Here is a 14,767-nt window from a genome sequence, read left to right as displayed (position 1 = left end):
TCCAGCCCCATGAGCTTAATACATATGTTCTCTAACATAATTTCATTTTATTTACTTATTGTGATAGGGACTTGCTAGCTATTCAGCCCATAACACAGTATATATATATATATATATATATATATATATATATATATGGATGGATATAGTCTTTTATATAAAAAGAACTGTATTCTTCCGATTATTTTATTTTTGAGATTTATTTTTAAATTGTGTACGTGTGCACCCGTGGTGGGGAAGTTATGTGCACGTGAGTGCTGTTGCCTGAGGAGATAAGAGGAATGGGAACTCCTGGAGCTGCATCTGCAGGCAGGTTCGAGCTACCCGATGTGGGAGCTAAGAACTGAACTTGGATCCTGCGAGAAAGAGTACAAGATCTTAGCCCCTGAGTCAGCTCTGCAGCTCTTCCTACACATATTTTTAAAGAAATTTCTTCTTCATCTTTCCCTGTAGTCCTTAAAAACAGGCAGACTGTTAATCTCCATTTCTAAACCACAGTGATGTCTGGCCGGGAAAGGTTGGGGTCCCAGTCGCCCCAGTGCAGAACTTCTGTTTGAAGAGGGCCTGAGTTACTTCCCGCCCAGTACAGCTCCACCCGCGCATCCCCGGGCGTGGCCGAGCGCGGCCCCTTTAAGAAGGGGGCGGAGCGGGAGTGGAAAGACAAAGCCCCTGGCCGCGCGCTCCCCCTCCCCCCTCCGGCGCACCACACGGACACTGAGTGCCCGGATGTCGGTGTCGCCGTCGGTGACAGATGGCGCAATGTCTGTATCTATGACAGGGCTTTCTGCTCTGACCTCTTTGAGTCTTCCGCTTTTCGTCCTCCCCCTCCCACTCGCCGTCCCATTACTTTTTAAGTCCGCCACTGGAGGCCCGCACGCCAGTCACCGGCTCTTACATAACGTGACCTTTCACCTTTTCAGACTGCCCTCTAATGCGCTGCAACTAAACTTCGCGGCTGGGGCCCAGGGGGCGGGATTAGACCATGGAGCGGCAGCCGCTCTTAGCCAATAGGCTACGAATGCCGGCCAGCCCTCCGCCTATCGGAGCATCCGCCCCAGGGCGCCACGGAGAAGCAAGTTAGTCTGTGCGCTGGCCCGGCAGCGGGGGGAGGAAGGGAATCTCCCGCCATTTTTCAATAATTTCCTCCCGTGCCCGCTGGAGAGGAGTCGTGACTAGCGGCCGCCTCAGCGGAGATCGGCGTAAGGTGAAAGCCGCCGGAAGGAGCGAGGAGAATCTCTGCGTTTTTTCCCCTCGAGGCGTTCCCCTTGCTTTCATGGCCGTGGCGCGGTCCCGCCAGCTCTGAGGGAAGCCGGAGTTCGCGCCGCCCTCTCACCCCTCCCCTCCCCCATCGCCCCGGGAGCCAGGCGCTTCGCTCGCTCGTTCGCCCGGGGCTGCCGGGGCCTAGCGCTGCGCAGCGGAGCGGCCGACCCTTCGGCGCTCCGTCCCCGCCGGCGCCGCCACGATGGCGCCGCTGCTGGGCCGCAAGCCCTTTCCTCTGGTGAAACCGCTGCCCGGAGAGGAGCCGCTCTTCACCATCCCGCACACTCAAGAGGCCTTCCGCACCCGGGAGTATCCTTTTTCCGTGCGCGGTGTGGACGCTCGGCCGCGGCTGCGCAGGGGGAGGGATGGAGATGGCGAGATGCGAATGGGCCGCGCGCGGCTCGCGGGGCAGCTGTCACCGCACGGGGCCATCCGCGGGCCGTGATGCCCGGGCTCCGCTCGCCCGGGCTTGGGATCTCCGCGGCGAGATCCACCCGGGCCGCCTCCAGCCGTCCTTCCCGGAACCGCGCGCCTCCATCCTTTTCCCCTTACTTTGTCCCCGGGGCCTCGGTGATGATCGCAACGCCAATCCCCTCCTCCCCAACTTGGCTTCGGGCCCGAAGTGACTAGGGAGGGTAGCCGGGTTTCCTTTGCGCATTTTATTTCTCTCTCCTTTCATATAAATGAAAGCGTCAAGTTAAGTTTTTGAAATTGTACCGGCGCAGCCGCGTGATCCGGCTTGTGGGCAAGCCTCTACTGCGTCTTGTCTGGGCTGTGCGGGGACGCTGATGTGGCTTGTGGGTTTTGTTTTTCTCCACCGGAGTGGACTTTAGGCCAGGGATGAACTGACAGAACCGTAAATCCCCAAACCTGGCATTCACTACTCGCCCGCTGAAGGTGGGAAGGAGCAGAAAGATGCATTGATGGTGCTGGTAGCCTTTTATTTCCTAGAGAACACAGAAGTTTGACATTTAGAAGTTTCATTTTTCTGTCTTTTTTTTTTTTTGTGGGAGCGCTTCATGTAGCACCGACTGAGGCCTTGAACTCAGTTTGCTATAGAGGCTGGACACTGCATTCCCGACCCAGCTGGCTTGCTTCTCTCTCTCTCTCTCTCTCTCTCTCTCTCTCCCTCTCCTCTTCACTATCTTCTCTCCTCTCTCCTCTTTCCTCTTCACATTATTCTAAGATCTCCTTTTTGGCTATTTTGGATTTGTTTTTTTTTTTTTTTCGAGACAGGGTTTCTCTGGCTGTCGTGGAACTCACTCTGTAGACCAGGCTGGCCTCAAACTGAGAAATCCGCCTGCCTCTGCCTCCCAGAGTGCTGGGATTACAGGCATGCCCACCACTGCCCGGCTTACTCTAAGCTTTCTTGACCAAGCATAGCCTCTTAGTTAAAAGTTGTATTACTCTCCCTAACCCCCATGGTAAGGGGAATTTTGAATGAATCTTTTAAGGCGTATTTGTTCTTTAAGAAGCTAGGTTTCTTTACCAAACTTACGTGTCCTGCTAGCTTTACCATCCCCTTTCCTCTGGAAAGACTAGCTTTCGTTGTGCTTCCCGCCTTACGGAAGAGCAGGGAGGATTCAGGTGAAGTCTTTCAGGTTGCTCTTGGCCTTTGCTCCTTTCCTGGTTTGGTTTTTGTCGTTTCATTTGTAATTGTCTTGTAACCTAGGTCGATGTTTACCTTAGGGGTTGGAAGCTAAGCTGGGCTTGAACGTGCCCTTCTTCTGCCTAACTTCCCCAGTGATGGGATGGCATACCACCTGCGTAGATTGGATAAAGTGTTTTGAATAGTTAGGATACTTTTACTCCCCTTCCCTTCCTCAATATTTGGGGGCTTTAATGTAGGGCACTATTAGGAAGCCTCATCCAGAGCCCTCTGTTTTTTTTTTTTTTTTTTTTTTTTTGAGTCAGGGCATCGTTAAAATTGCTGAGTTCTCCTGCTTTAGCCTCCCTAAGTCTCTGGGATTAATAGACATTAGTACCAGCTAGTACAGTTTCAGTCTTGCTAGCATCAGTTCTGAAAGGCAGTGTACACCTACAGAGATTCCCCCCCCCCCCTTTTAATTATGTCTATATAGCTGTTTTGCCTGCCTGTGTGTCTGTGGAGCACTGTGTGTCTGGAGCACCCCTGGAGGCCAGATTTGGATTGTGAGCTGCCTCGAGGATGCTGGGGACTGAACTAGGCTCTCTGCACTTAACCACTAGTGACTCTAGCCTGGGTTGAATTTTTTTTTTTTTTTCTTTTTCTTTCAGTAGGGTTTCACTGTGACTCTGTTGACCATGGAACTCATTTTGTAGAGCAGATTGGTCTGAAACTCAAAGATCAAAGAGATAAATTCCTTACCTCTTCTAAGTTCTGAGATGGCTTGCACCACCATGCCTGGCCTCCATCTAGGTGTTTTTGCTTATGGGTGCTTATAGCCTTTCTGAGCTGAAAGGGTCTTAGAGGTGGTCCAGATTTTGTGTCTGCCTGCCAAGTGAGCCCAAGGGAATTGAAGTCGGTGTGGGAAAGGTCATGGACTCTGAGTCTAAATGAGAGTGCTGGGATTACAGTCCAGTGCTCTTTCAACGATGTCACTGTAAATAACTGAAGGGAAGAATCGGAATTGTGGTACTAGGATGGAGCCCGGGGCCTTGCCTGTGCTGTTCATGCCTGAGCTGCAGGGTCTGACAAACACCGTGTTGCCCTTGAGCTCTGAACCCTGCTTCAACCTCCCAAGTGAAGGGTTTCTGTGTTCTAGAATCATAGTTTTGTGTCACCGTGCCACACATCTCCTTTGCTTTTAAATGTAATAGAAACATTTTTTAAAGATTTATATGTTTTATGGACATGAGTGTTTTTCCTACATGTATGTGTGTGAACCTTCTGTGTGCCTATACATGGTTTCCTCCATTTGTTAGCTGAGAACTGAACCTAGATCCACAGAAAGTGCTCTTAACTGTTGAGCTGTCTTTCCAGTAACCACCCCACACTTTTATTGAAATATTAGTGTACCCTGTGTCAGTTTGTTGTATAATTAGATGATATAAGGTATATTTGGTTCTATGAAGTACATTATTCTAAAGGTACCATACTTGTTTTTTAAGCAATTTACATGATGTCAGCTATCTACCTACCTACCTACCTACCTACCTATCTATCTATGCAACTCTGGCTGGCCTAGTCCATGCTGGTTTAAGCTCAGAGGTTTGCTTGCCTTGGTCTTATGGGTCCACACCCAGCTGTTGATTCTTTTGAGCTCTTGATGGTCATACTAATATTATTAGAGGTGGATTTTCTTTTTCATTCTGGTTCTACTGCAGTATAATAAGTACTTTATAAAAGAGATAAATTCCAAGTCTAACGGATATACTGAGACATTTGAAAAATGGCCTGAGCCAGCTAATTTAAAACTATTAACAAAAGTATTGTTTATTATTTATTTATTATCTGGGGGTGGGGTGGGGGTGGTCATGTGTATGCTTTGATGTGCACTGTGGAGTGTGCTAGGCGGGTGCCTTCATAGTGCCATTTCCTTAATCTTGTGACAGTTTCTTAGGGAAAACTGAAACCTGAACCATTTTAAATGGTCTACATTTAATAGATGTTTGTTTAAAATTTCCTGTATCCGTATTTAGGACTTTTAGACAAAGGATTTTTTTTTTAAAATAATTATTCGTTTACTTTTATGAGTACACTGTAGCTATCTTCAGACACACCAGAGAGGGCATCTGATCCCATTACAGATGGTTGTGAGCCACCATGTGGTTGCTGGGAATTGAACTCAGGACTTCTGGAAGAGCAGTCAGTGCTCTTAGCTGCTGAGCCATCACTCCAGCCCCCAGGAATTCTTTTTAAAAAGATTATATTTAGAGGAAATTGCTCTTCTGGAAATTTCCAGCAGCAGGGAGCACGTCGAGGGTGGTTTAGAGAGTTCTGAACTGTGTGGCTGGTCGGCATGTTTCGTTATGAGGCTGTTGGTTTCACAGAGGAAAGCAGATGTGTGGTTGGGCAACAGCTGTGTTTGAAGTAGTACCACTCCTCAATTTATATTTATGGTTATGTTTTTAATAAGAGTAATTTTCTTCTCACTGTGACTGCATGTATAGTTAGAACAAAATTTTCTATTTTAACTTAAATCCGTGAGTGTGTCAGTATGTTCTTGAAAGGTACATTGTATGTCTTCATTGAATTTACAGTGGAAGCTTACTGGTGGCTTATGGCTGTAATCCCAGCATTCCAAAGCTAAGGCAGGAAGAAAGGGGGCTTTAGGCCAGCCTGGCTACAAGGGAGACCCTGTCTCAAAAACAAAAGTGTTAGGAGCACTTAGAGAAACCCCAGGTTGCAGGCTCAAAACCTCCTGTAAATCCAGCTCCAAGGGAACATAATGCCCTCTTCTGGCTTCTGTAGGTACTACACATACATGGCCCACTTCATTCACAGACACTGGCACACACATTTTTTAGTAAGATTCATTTTATTTTATGTACCTGAGTACACTGTAGCTGTCTTCAGACACCCCAGAAGAGGGCATTGGATCTCATTACTAAAATTTTTTAATCTTAAAAAAACTGGAAGTTGCAGATAATACATGAATTTAGTGATTGTGTATTTTCATTATCATAGATTATTAATTGTACTTTACCTTTGAACTATGGGTATTCTTCAGTAGGGGTAGTACCATAGGCAAGACGCTCGTACTAGAATAACATTGATTGATTAGAATTAGGTTTGCTGTATATTTTTTGTTGCTGTTGCTTTTAGATTATATTTCATGTGTCTGAGTGTTTACAGACATAAATGTATGTATGGTACCCATGGAGATAAGAATAAGAATGGGTCCGATCCCCTGGAACTGTAGTTAAAGACAGTTTCAAGCTTCCATGTGAGTGCTAGAAATTGAAACCAGGTCCTCCTTGAGAGCAGCTAGTGCTCTTAAACATTGAGCCATTTCTCCAGTCCTGTTTGTTTTGAGACAGGGTCTTACTCTGTGGGCCAAGCTGGCCTTAAATTCACCGAGCTCCATCTACCTCTGCCTCCCAAATGTTGGGACTAAAGGCATGTGCTACCATGTCTAGCCCTCTACCCTGTTTTTGTTTTGTTTTACTTTTTTTGTTTTTTGTGTTTGTTTTGGAGAACTCACAGAGATCCTTCTGCTTCTGCCTCCCTAGTGCTGCGATTAAAGGCATATACCACTACTTACCCACCTGGAGTTATGGTCTGGCTTATGAAGTCCAGGCTGGCTTTTACTTGTTGTTGACACAGTTATGACTGGCCTGGCACTTTATGCAGCCCCTCCAGCTTTAGCCTCCTGGCTGGTGGAAATGCAGGTGTGCGTCACCATACCCAGCCAACCGTTTTTGATACTTGGTCATAGGATGATCTATTAAGTAAAACTGCATTTAAAAAAAAAACAGGAGCTGGAGCTAGCAATATCCTTGTGTAGATTCATGCTTCTGTTGTGTGCATCAGTTGTCATGTGTGCTAAGGTTTAGAAACAGCTGTTTTAGGAGCTCTGTAGTATGCTCCAGGAACTCTTAGATGGTTTAGTGAGGGGCTGAAATTGGTACAGTAAATCTGGCTCTAAACAGACTGAGTAGAGCATGTGTGAAAAGTTGGGTAGCTTAAATAGAGTTAGCTTAGGGTTCTGAATACATCTTTTTTTTGTTTTAAAGCCAGGGTTTCTCTAACCCGGGCTGTCTTGGAACTTGCTTTATAGGGCTGGCAGGCCTCTAACTCGAAATCTGTCTGTCTCTGCTTCCAAGTTCTGGGATTAAAGGTGTAGGTCACCAATCCTGGTTCTGAATAAATCTTTTTAAAAAATTACTTTATCTGTGTTTTTCTGGCATAAATGTTTGTGCACCATGTGCATGTCTGGTGCCCTCAGAGGCCAGAAGAGGTCAGATCGCTGGGACTAGAGTTAAGGATGTGTGTGAGCCACTATGTAGGTGCTAGGAATAAAAGCCAGATTATCTGGAAGAGCAGCCACTGCTCTTAACCACTGAGCTATCTCTTTAGCTCCCCAAATTGTAGTTTTGGTAGGGTTTATTTTTATTTTTAATTATAGCCCATGCTGGTTTCAAACTTTCTGTGTGGCACAGGTTGGCTTTGAACTTGGCAGTCTTCCTGCTTCTACTGCCCATATATTGAGATTACAAATGTATGACAATGCCCACTTAATCATTACAATACACGATGCCAGATTATAGTTGATAATTGGTACTGTGATCCAAAGAGAGAAAAGATAGGATTAAAAAGCAAATCTGAGAGTTGACTCTTAAGATTATAGTTGTGTTTGTGACAGGCTCCAGCCTCAGGAATGCTGGGATTGCAAGCGTGTACCACCATGCTCATCTTTAGTTGTGTGTTTTTGTTTTTGTTTTTGAGTAATTAATGTGTATGGGGATTTTTCCTGCATGTATGTATGTGTACCACATGCATGTCTGGATGTCAGAGCATCAGGTTTCCTGGCGCTCTACAGATGATTGTGAATGAGTTCTGGGAACAGAACATAGGCCCTCTCAGGAACATCAGGTGCTCACTCTCTCCAGCCCGTTTACTTGTGCTATTTAAGTCTCCAAATGTTGTTGGGCCACTTTTCAGACCTTCAGTGTCTTGGTTAGTGTTCTGTTGCTGTAATGACACCATGTAATGACACCATGACCACGGTGGTGCTTATTGAAGAGAGCATTTGATTGGGGCTTGCTTAGAGTTGGAGTGGTTTAGTCCATTGTTATCATGGTGGGGAACATGGCAGGAACAAGGAGGCATGCAGTAGAGTAACGGTTCTGCATCCAGATCTGCAGCCAACAGGACAAGAGGACTCTCCCAAAGTCCACCTCCTTGGCATCCTTTATTCCACAAATCTGCACCCACTCTTAATACATCTCAGGTAGTGTCATGCGCTAATGACCACGCACCAAATGTATGAGCCTCTTGGGTCCATTCTCAATTAAACTACAGTCAGGTACTTTTGAAAGAAACAAGGCTTATTAGGTTGAAGAGAATAAAGCAGCAAGCATATTGTGGTAAGGAGTTCTTGGAGTCCAGAAAAGTAAGTGCATAATGATATAGTTGAGGACTTCAAACCTGATCAGTTATGGGTTGCTTAACCTTTGGAGAATTGCTTTGACATTTTGTCTCCATTACATGTACAGCAGTTGCTGAATCAGAACCTCAATTGACATTTTCTGTGAGTGGTTACTTGTAGTGAGTGACTTCTGGTAACCTAAAATCTAAACCAGAATTTAGGGGCTGCTGACTCGATATTCTTTAACAGGCTAACCCCCTCTCCCTACTTTTTGTTTTGTTTTTGTTTTTTGAGGCAGGGTTTCATTTGGCCCAAGCTTGTCTCAAACTCCTTGTGTAACTGAGGATGACCTGGAACTCCTGATCTTCCTGCCTCTGCCTCCTAGGTTCTCCTAGGTGAGTGCCACTACTGACTGTGAACACTTGGAGCCAAGGTGGAACATGTTGCGTGGAACATGCTGGGATTGGCAGCTGACTAGTTACAGCTCAGTTTGCTTTCTTGTATAGCATCTGTTACTATTGGTACACAGAAGTTGCTTGCTGTTTGAATTTGAGTATGCCTGACTGATAGTGAGTTCAGTTGGGGTGGTAGGAATTCGCCATAGTAAGGCACTATTCTCTTCTCCCATCTCTCTCAGGAAGACTGAACAACTACTTAATGATTTGTGAGTTTAGTGTTATCAGAGCCAACATGGAGATTGGAATAAATAGTATATCAAAGCTAGGTTTAGGTTAGGTGTCATGCAGTTGGCTTACTTTGAACTGTGATACTGGAACTGAACTGATAGTCCAGTTCATGCTTAGGCAGATGGCCTACTGAGTGACAGTCCCAGCTTGGAATTTGTTTTTCTTTTCTTTTCTTTTCTTTTCTTTTTTTTTTTTTTGTATTTGTTTTTTTAGAGACAGGCTTTCTCTGTGTAGCCCTGGCTGTCCTGGAACTCACTCTATAGACCAGGCTGGCCTCGAACTCAGAAATCCGCTTGCCTCTGCCTCCCAAGTGCTGTGGGATTAAAGGCATGTGCCACCATTCCTGGCTCTTTCTTGTCCTAACTTAAAGAAAGGATACTTGGACATTTTTCTATAGATATGCCTTTTCTGAGTGTGTGTTGGGTATCTTTGTTGCTTGAATATTGTTTTCCTGAGCCACTGCTGACAGAGAGTATGAAGCCCGCCTGGAAAGATACAGTGAACGCATTTGGACATGTAAGAGCACAGGAAGCAGTCAGCTAACACACAAGGAGGCCTGGGAGGAGGAACAGGAAGTTGCCGAGCTGTGAGTAGCAGAAGCCTTGCGCTTTGGCATCGTAGTCTCTATGTCTGGGAAGTTAGGTGGGGATAATACCTATAAGGTAGTATTTGTATTTAAATGTTTGGGACTTGAATGTAATATGTTGTGCTAGTATGCTGTGCTTGGAGTGCTCAGTGGTTAGTAACATTTTGCTGGTATTATGTATGTGTACTTACTGGGTATTTTACTAAGCCTTTTTGTTTGTTTTTGTTTTACCTTATAAATATTTTGAAAATATAATTCTAAGTAAAGGACTGATACGATCTAGAAGATTTATCAAAGCAGCAAAAAAACAGACTAAACCTGTTTTGACCAAGGCTTCTACAAAATTTATGATTTGATAATTAAAAATGTTAGAAGTAATGGGGGATTATTGAAAAAGAGAGAAGGGGTCTGAAGAGATGGCTCAGTGTTAAAAGTACTTGTTGCTCTTAAAGTACGCCTGGGCTCAGGTCCTGGCTCTCATATGGTGGCTCACAGCCATCCAGAACTAGAGTTTTAGGGGATTTGATACCTTCTTGTGACCTACTTGGGCATATGATATGCATTTGGCACACATACATTCATGTAGGCAAAACACTCATGACATGTAAAAGCAAGCCGGATGGTGGTGGCACACACCTTTAACCCCAGCACTTGGGAGGCAGAGGCAGGTGGATTTCTGAGTTCAAGGCCAGCCTGGTCTACAGAGTGAGTTCCAGGACAGCCAGGGCTGTAGAGAGAAACCCTGTCTTGGAAAAACAAGAAACAGCAACAACAACAAAAAAACCATGTAAACGAAAATCTAAAAATAATTTTTTTAAAAGTTAGAGAAATTTTTAAATTTATAGTCAAGGTAGAAATATTTTTCTGATTATCAAAGTAATTCTGGGGACTACAGTTCAGGTGATCACTTGTCTAGAATTAATTGCTAAGAAAAAGTAGTGTCCAGTTTTATTTTAAAAAGGTACATGAGAACCTGAACTCTACTGTTCAGCTCTCCTAGACAGTGAGGTTTTAGAACTTGGTTGACTTGATAGAATTAACAAAGAGGTAGGATTATAGGGTTCAGGAGAAAACATGTGGAATTAAAGGAGTCTGGGGACATCTCGAGAGGTGGTTAATCTGGGAAGGGAGGTTCGTGGGAAGGATACAAAGATAACGGACTGCTTACCTTAACCCCGACTAGAAGTTCTGGTGTGCGGCACCACTGCCCGGCTCAGTTGTGAGTTCTTATGTGTGTGCTAGAAACTGAGTTGGGTCCTAAGAAGCAGATGTTCTTAACTGCTGAGCCCATGTTCCAGCCCCACTTTGGGCTTCTTTTTTGGCTTTTTTGGTTTTTCAAGACAGGGTTTCCCTGTATAGCCCTGGCTGTCTGGAACTCACTCTGTAGACCAGGCTGGCCTTGAACTCAAATCCGCCTGCCTCTGCTGCCCAGCACCTTTGGGCTTCTTAATCTTCCGTTATTTTCTAGTGCTCTGCTTGTTCTTGCTGAAGAAAGTGTCTTTTGGGGTGAAGGGAGTGAAACATGTTTGAAATTTTCAAGTAATAGTTTTTTTAAAGGAAATATTTGTTACCCTAAAGTTGCTCTAAAATGTTAAGTCTTTTTTTTTTAAGTTTGAATTGAAATCTCTCGGAAAAGGCTTCTGTATTTCCTTGCTAACTGTTGACGTTTATTCAGTTTGAAGGAAGAGTTCCCTAAGTGGTACGAGAAACTTGTTCTGGAGATGGTTCACCATAACACCGCCTCCTTAGAGAAGCTTGTAGATTCTGCTTGGTTAGAGATCATGACCAAATATGCTGTGGGAGAAGAGTGTGACTTTGAGGTAAGTGTCTGTAGTCTTGTTTGTTTGCTTTTCCAGACAGGGTTTCTCTGTGTAGCCCTGGCTGTCCTGAAACTCACTCTGTAGACCAGGCTGGCCTCGAACTCAGAAATTCGCCTGCCTCTGCCTCCCAGAGTGCTGGGATTATAGGCATGTGCCGCCACCACTGCCTGGTGGGTCTGAAATTGTTAACCGTATTTGGAGTGAGGATTTAGAGAATTTGATTTTATTAATTTGTTGTTGTTTTGAGTTAGGATGTTGCTCTACATCCCATGCTGGTCCAGAACCTCCTGTGGAGCCCATACTGCCCTCTGAGTTGTGGCATCTTGCCACAGTCATTCCAGGATTGGAATTATAGCTGAAGAAGTATATGCTTGATTTCTTGTATTTTCTTTTCTTTTTTAAGAGCAGTGTGACAGATTTCTTTAACACAGTTTTTCATTATATTCACTTACTTATATATTGATCCTTGCATAGTATGCATACTCCTGTACAACGGTGCCTGTGTGGAGGTTAGAGAACAACCTGGGGCATTTGGTTCTTGGCTTCCAGCACATGGGAATTGAACTCTGTTTGCCAAGTTTGTTGGCATGTGCCTTTATCTGCTCAGCCATCTTGCCAGCCTGAACATAAATTTGTTTAGGAGAAGTGAGAAGGAACTTCAGTGAGTGAAAGTGGCTCCAAAGGGAAGGACTCTCCAGGAAATGCTCTTCTACCTAGGAGAAGAAAAGGTTTCCAGAAACAAAAATAAAGCAACCCCTTATCTTTGCAAGCTATTACCTAGATGTTGGTTTAAATAGCTACCCATCTTTGCAAACTAAGAGTGTGATTTCAGGGTTTTAAGTGTCAGGCTGTCTTGCTCAGAAGTAGAGTGTACTGTGGTAGCTCTAAGTAGTGAGATCAACAGTCCGTTGGTAAATGTCCCACTCTGCTTGCACTTTATTTTACTGATGTATTTAATGAATTGACTCTTGTCCTGTATATTTTATATTTCTTATTTGTAGTGTCTGAGATTTTCAGTGGTTTTGTTTATTGGTTGGTTGGTTGATTGATTTGGTTTGGTTTGCTCTTTTGAGTCTCCCTCTGTATGCTAGGCTGGCCTTAAACTCTAAGCAGTTTTCTTGCCTTTCTCTCTTTGTTGTTGTTTTAAGACAGGGTCTCTTTATATACCCGTCTGTTTTAGAGCTCATCCTGTAGAGCAGGCTGATTTCCAACGCAGAGAGATCTGCCTGTGTGAAGCAAGCACACCTCTGCCTTGTGAGTCATGATTACGTACTATATAAATTTGGTTTATTAGTGAGTTTTTTTAATCACATACTTGGTATCAGTTACATTTTCACAAAAAAACAGATGGAGGACTTGAATGGTGTCATTGAATTAAATTTAGTAAAGGGACTTTTGAAATCAGACAACAGTCTGATCAAGCACAAGCAACACTTCACAAGGAGAAGTCCTGGTTGCTGTGAGCAGTAGGGACATTGTCATTTCTAAACAAACTTCAGGGAGACAGGGAAGGCAGTGGGACCAAAACGTAGGAAGGGTAGTTGTAGTTATTAGACGGATTTAGTGATCTGATCTAGCTAACTTACTTGGAATTTGTTCAGGGAAATATACCAGAAATAACCTCACCTCCCTTCCTTCTCCCATATCTGACTGTGTGCTTCCTATGGACTGAGCTCATCAACATCTGGAGGGCATAGAAACCCAAAATAGTTAGCCTTTGTAAACACCGAACCAGGTAGAGAAGAAAGACCGGACTTAAAAGCAAAAGGAAGAAAAACAAAACAACAAAAGTGACAAAAGGAAAGCACTGGGCATATCTACAAGATGGAAAAGCACTGGAGGTGTGCTTCAGTTAGAGCCCTGTGCTCAGAGTCTGCCTGCCGGCATCAGCAGGGCCGGAGACTCCTTCCTCAGCACTGAAAAAGGAATACTCAAAGTAAGAAAATAAAACAAAGATGGAACAAGAGTATTTGAGGCAAAGGATGGGACTAGGTCTGTCTGTCTGTCCCAGACCATGAAAAGATGCTTCAATTCATTTGTCCTTCAGGAATCAAATCAAAACCACAGTCTAAGATTGTTTTACACATATAAGGTGAGGAAATGAGAGCAACTGCCAAAGCAGGAAGACGGAGCTGCTCACACACCGCTCACACACCGCTCACACACTGTCCAGTCACCGCTCACACACTGTCCAGTCACCGCTCGTGCACTCAGCCGCACACCTCTGAGCTCTATTGCCAACAGCCACTCACAGCAGTCATTCACTGCTATAGCTCTTTTGGTGAGTGCTTTGGAATTCTAATACAGTTGAGTACGCATGCACCCTTGACTGGGCTTTCATTTTTGAACATTTATCTTCATACTATTGCCCCAGGATACTTGCGTGAGAACTCTTAGTATTTTTTATAATAGTCCAAAGAGGAAATAACCTAAGGACCTATCAGCAGTTGAGTGAATAAATTGTTAAGGCCTTGAATATTCAATAGCAAAAGAAATGTAAAATTAAAAGAAGGTAGTCACAGAATAATACAGTCTTGATTCCACTTACTGAAGTCAAAACAAAATAATATCAATCTCTGAGGTAGAGAGTGGATTACTTTGAGACCTGTTAAAGTTGCACTTCTGTCTATATGTGTGGGTGCGTGTGTTCCCCTTTCCTTGTTTTTTGGAGACGGGGTATGATTTAGTTCAGACTAGCCTCAGATTTGTTGTGTAGTCAGGGGTGGCCTTTAACTCCTGCTCTTCCTCTTTGCCACTTTGCAAGTGCTAGGATTACAAGTATGTGCTGATATGCTCATTGTCTTGTGTGTGATTAGGAGCTAGTGTATATGGTGATGCAGGTGCCATGGTGTTGTGTTCATTCTATAACTGCTTAGCCTAAGTACTTGGTTTACATGTGTGCCTTTAAGATTTGTTTTTCAGATTACGTATGTGGGTATGTGAATGAGTACAGGTGTATGTAGATGTTTGATCCCCCTTGAGCTAGAGTCAGGTGGTTGTGAACAACTCCCAGATTCTCATTCTCTCTCTCTCTCTCCCCACTCCATCCCTCCCTCCCTCCCCAGTTCCTGTTTCTGGGTCTCTTTAAGACAGGTTTTTACTGTAGCACAGGCTGTTCTGGAAATCCACAGGACTAGGCTTGCCTTTGCCTTATGTGAGTCCTCCTGCCTCTTCCTCTAGAGTTCTGGTGTTACAGTCACGTGCTGCTGTGCCCTGCCAATTTTCTGTGGTAAGACAGATAGTGCAGTAGACTAACACCCAAAAATATACCCAGACAACTGGTTTGTAATAATTACTGATTTGTAATTAAGTGGGGAAAAGGTAGTCCTTTAGCAGATGGGTTCTGTAACAACTGGATATTTTATTTTTGAAAAATAAAAGTTCTTTTTTGTTTGTTGGTTG

General features: G+C 44.3%; 1 protein-coding gene across 2 annotated transcripts in view; it reads left to right on the top strand.

Moving 5' to 3' along the window:
* The first annotated feature begins 1,076 nt into the window (after positions 1–1,076).
* Positions 1,077–14,767, top strand: part of Baz1b (bromodomain adjacent to zinc finger domain 1B) — a 57,454-nt gene continuing 43,763 nt past the window's right edge. The window contains exons 1-3 of one of the 2 annotated variants that reach the window (XM_052168755.1): positions 1,077–1,569; positions 9,429–9,545; positions 11,221–11,365. In XM_052168755.1, coding sequence (XP_052024715.1) covers positions 1,463–1,569; positions 9,429–9,545; positions 11,221–11,365 — 369 coding nt within the window. In that variant the 5' untranslated portion in view covers positions 1,077–1,462. The remainder of the gene's footprint in view (positions 1,570–9,428; positions 9,546–11,220; positions 11,366–14,767) is intronic. The other variant, XM_052168756.1, reaches the window with a different exon arrangement.

This window comes from Apodemus sylvaticus, chromosome 22, assembly GCF_947179515.1.
Source record: "Apodemus sylvaticus chromosome 22, mApoSyl1.1, whole genome shotgun sequence".
NCBI classification, from domain to species: Eukaryota; Metazoa; Chordata; class Mammalia; order Rodentia; family Muridae; genus Apodemus; species Apodemus sylvaticus.
Note: the sequence above shows the minus strand (reverse complement) of the source record. Positions and strands in the feature narration are given on the sequence as shown.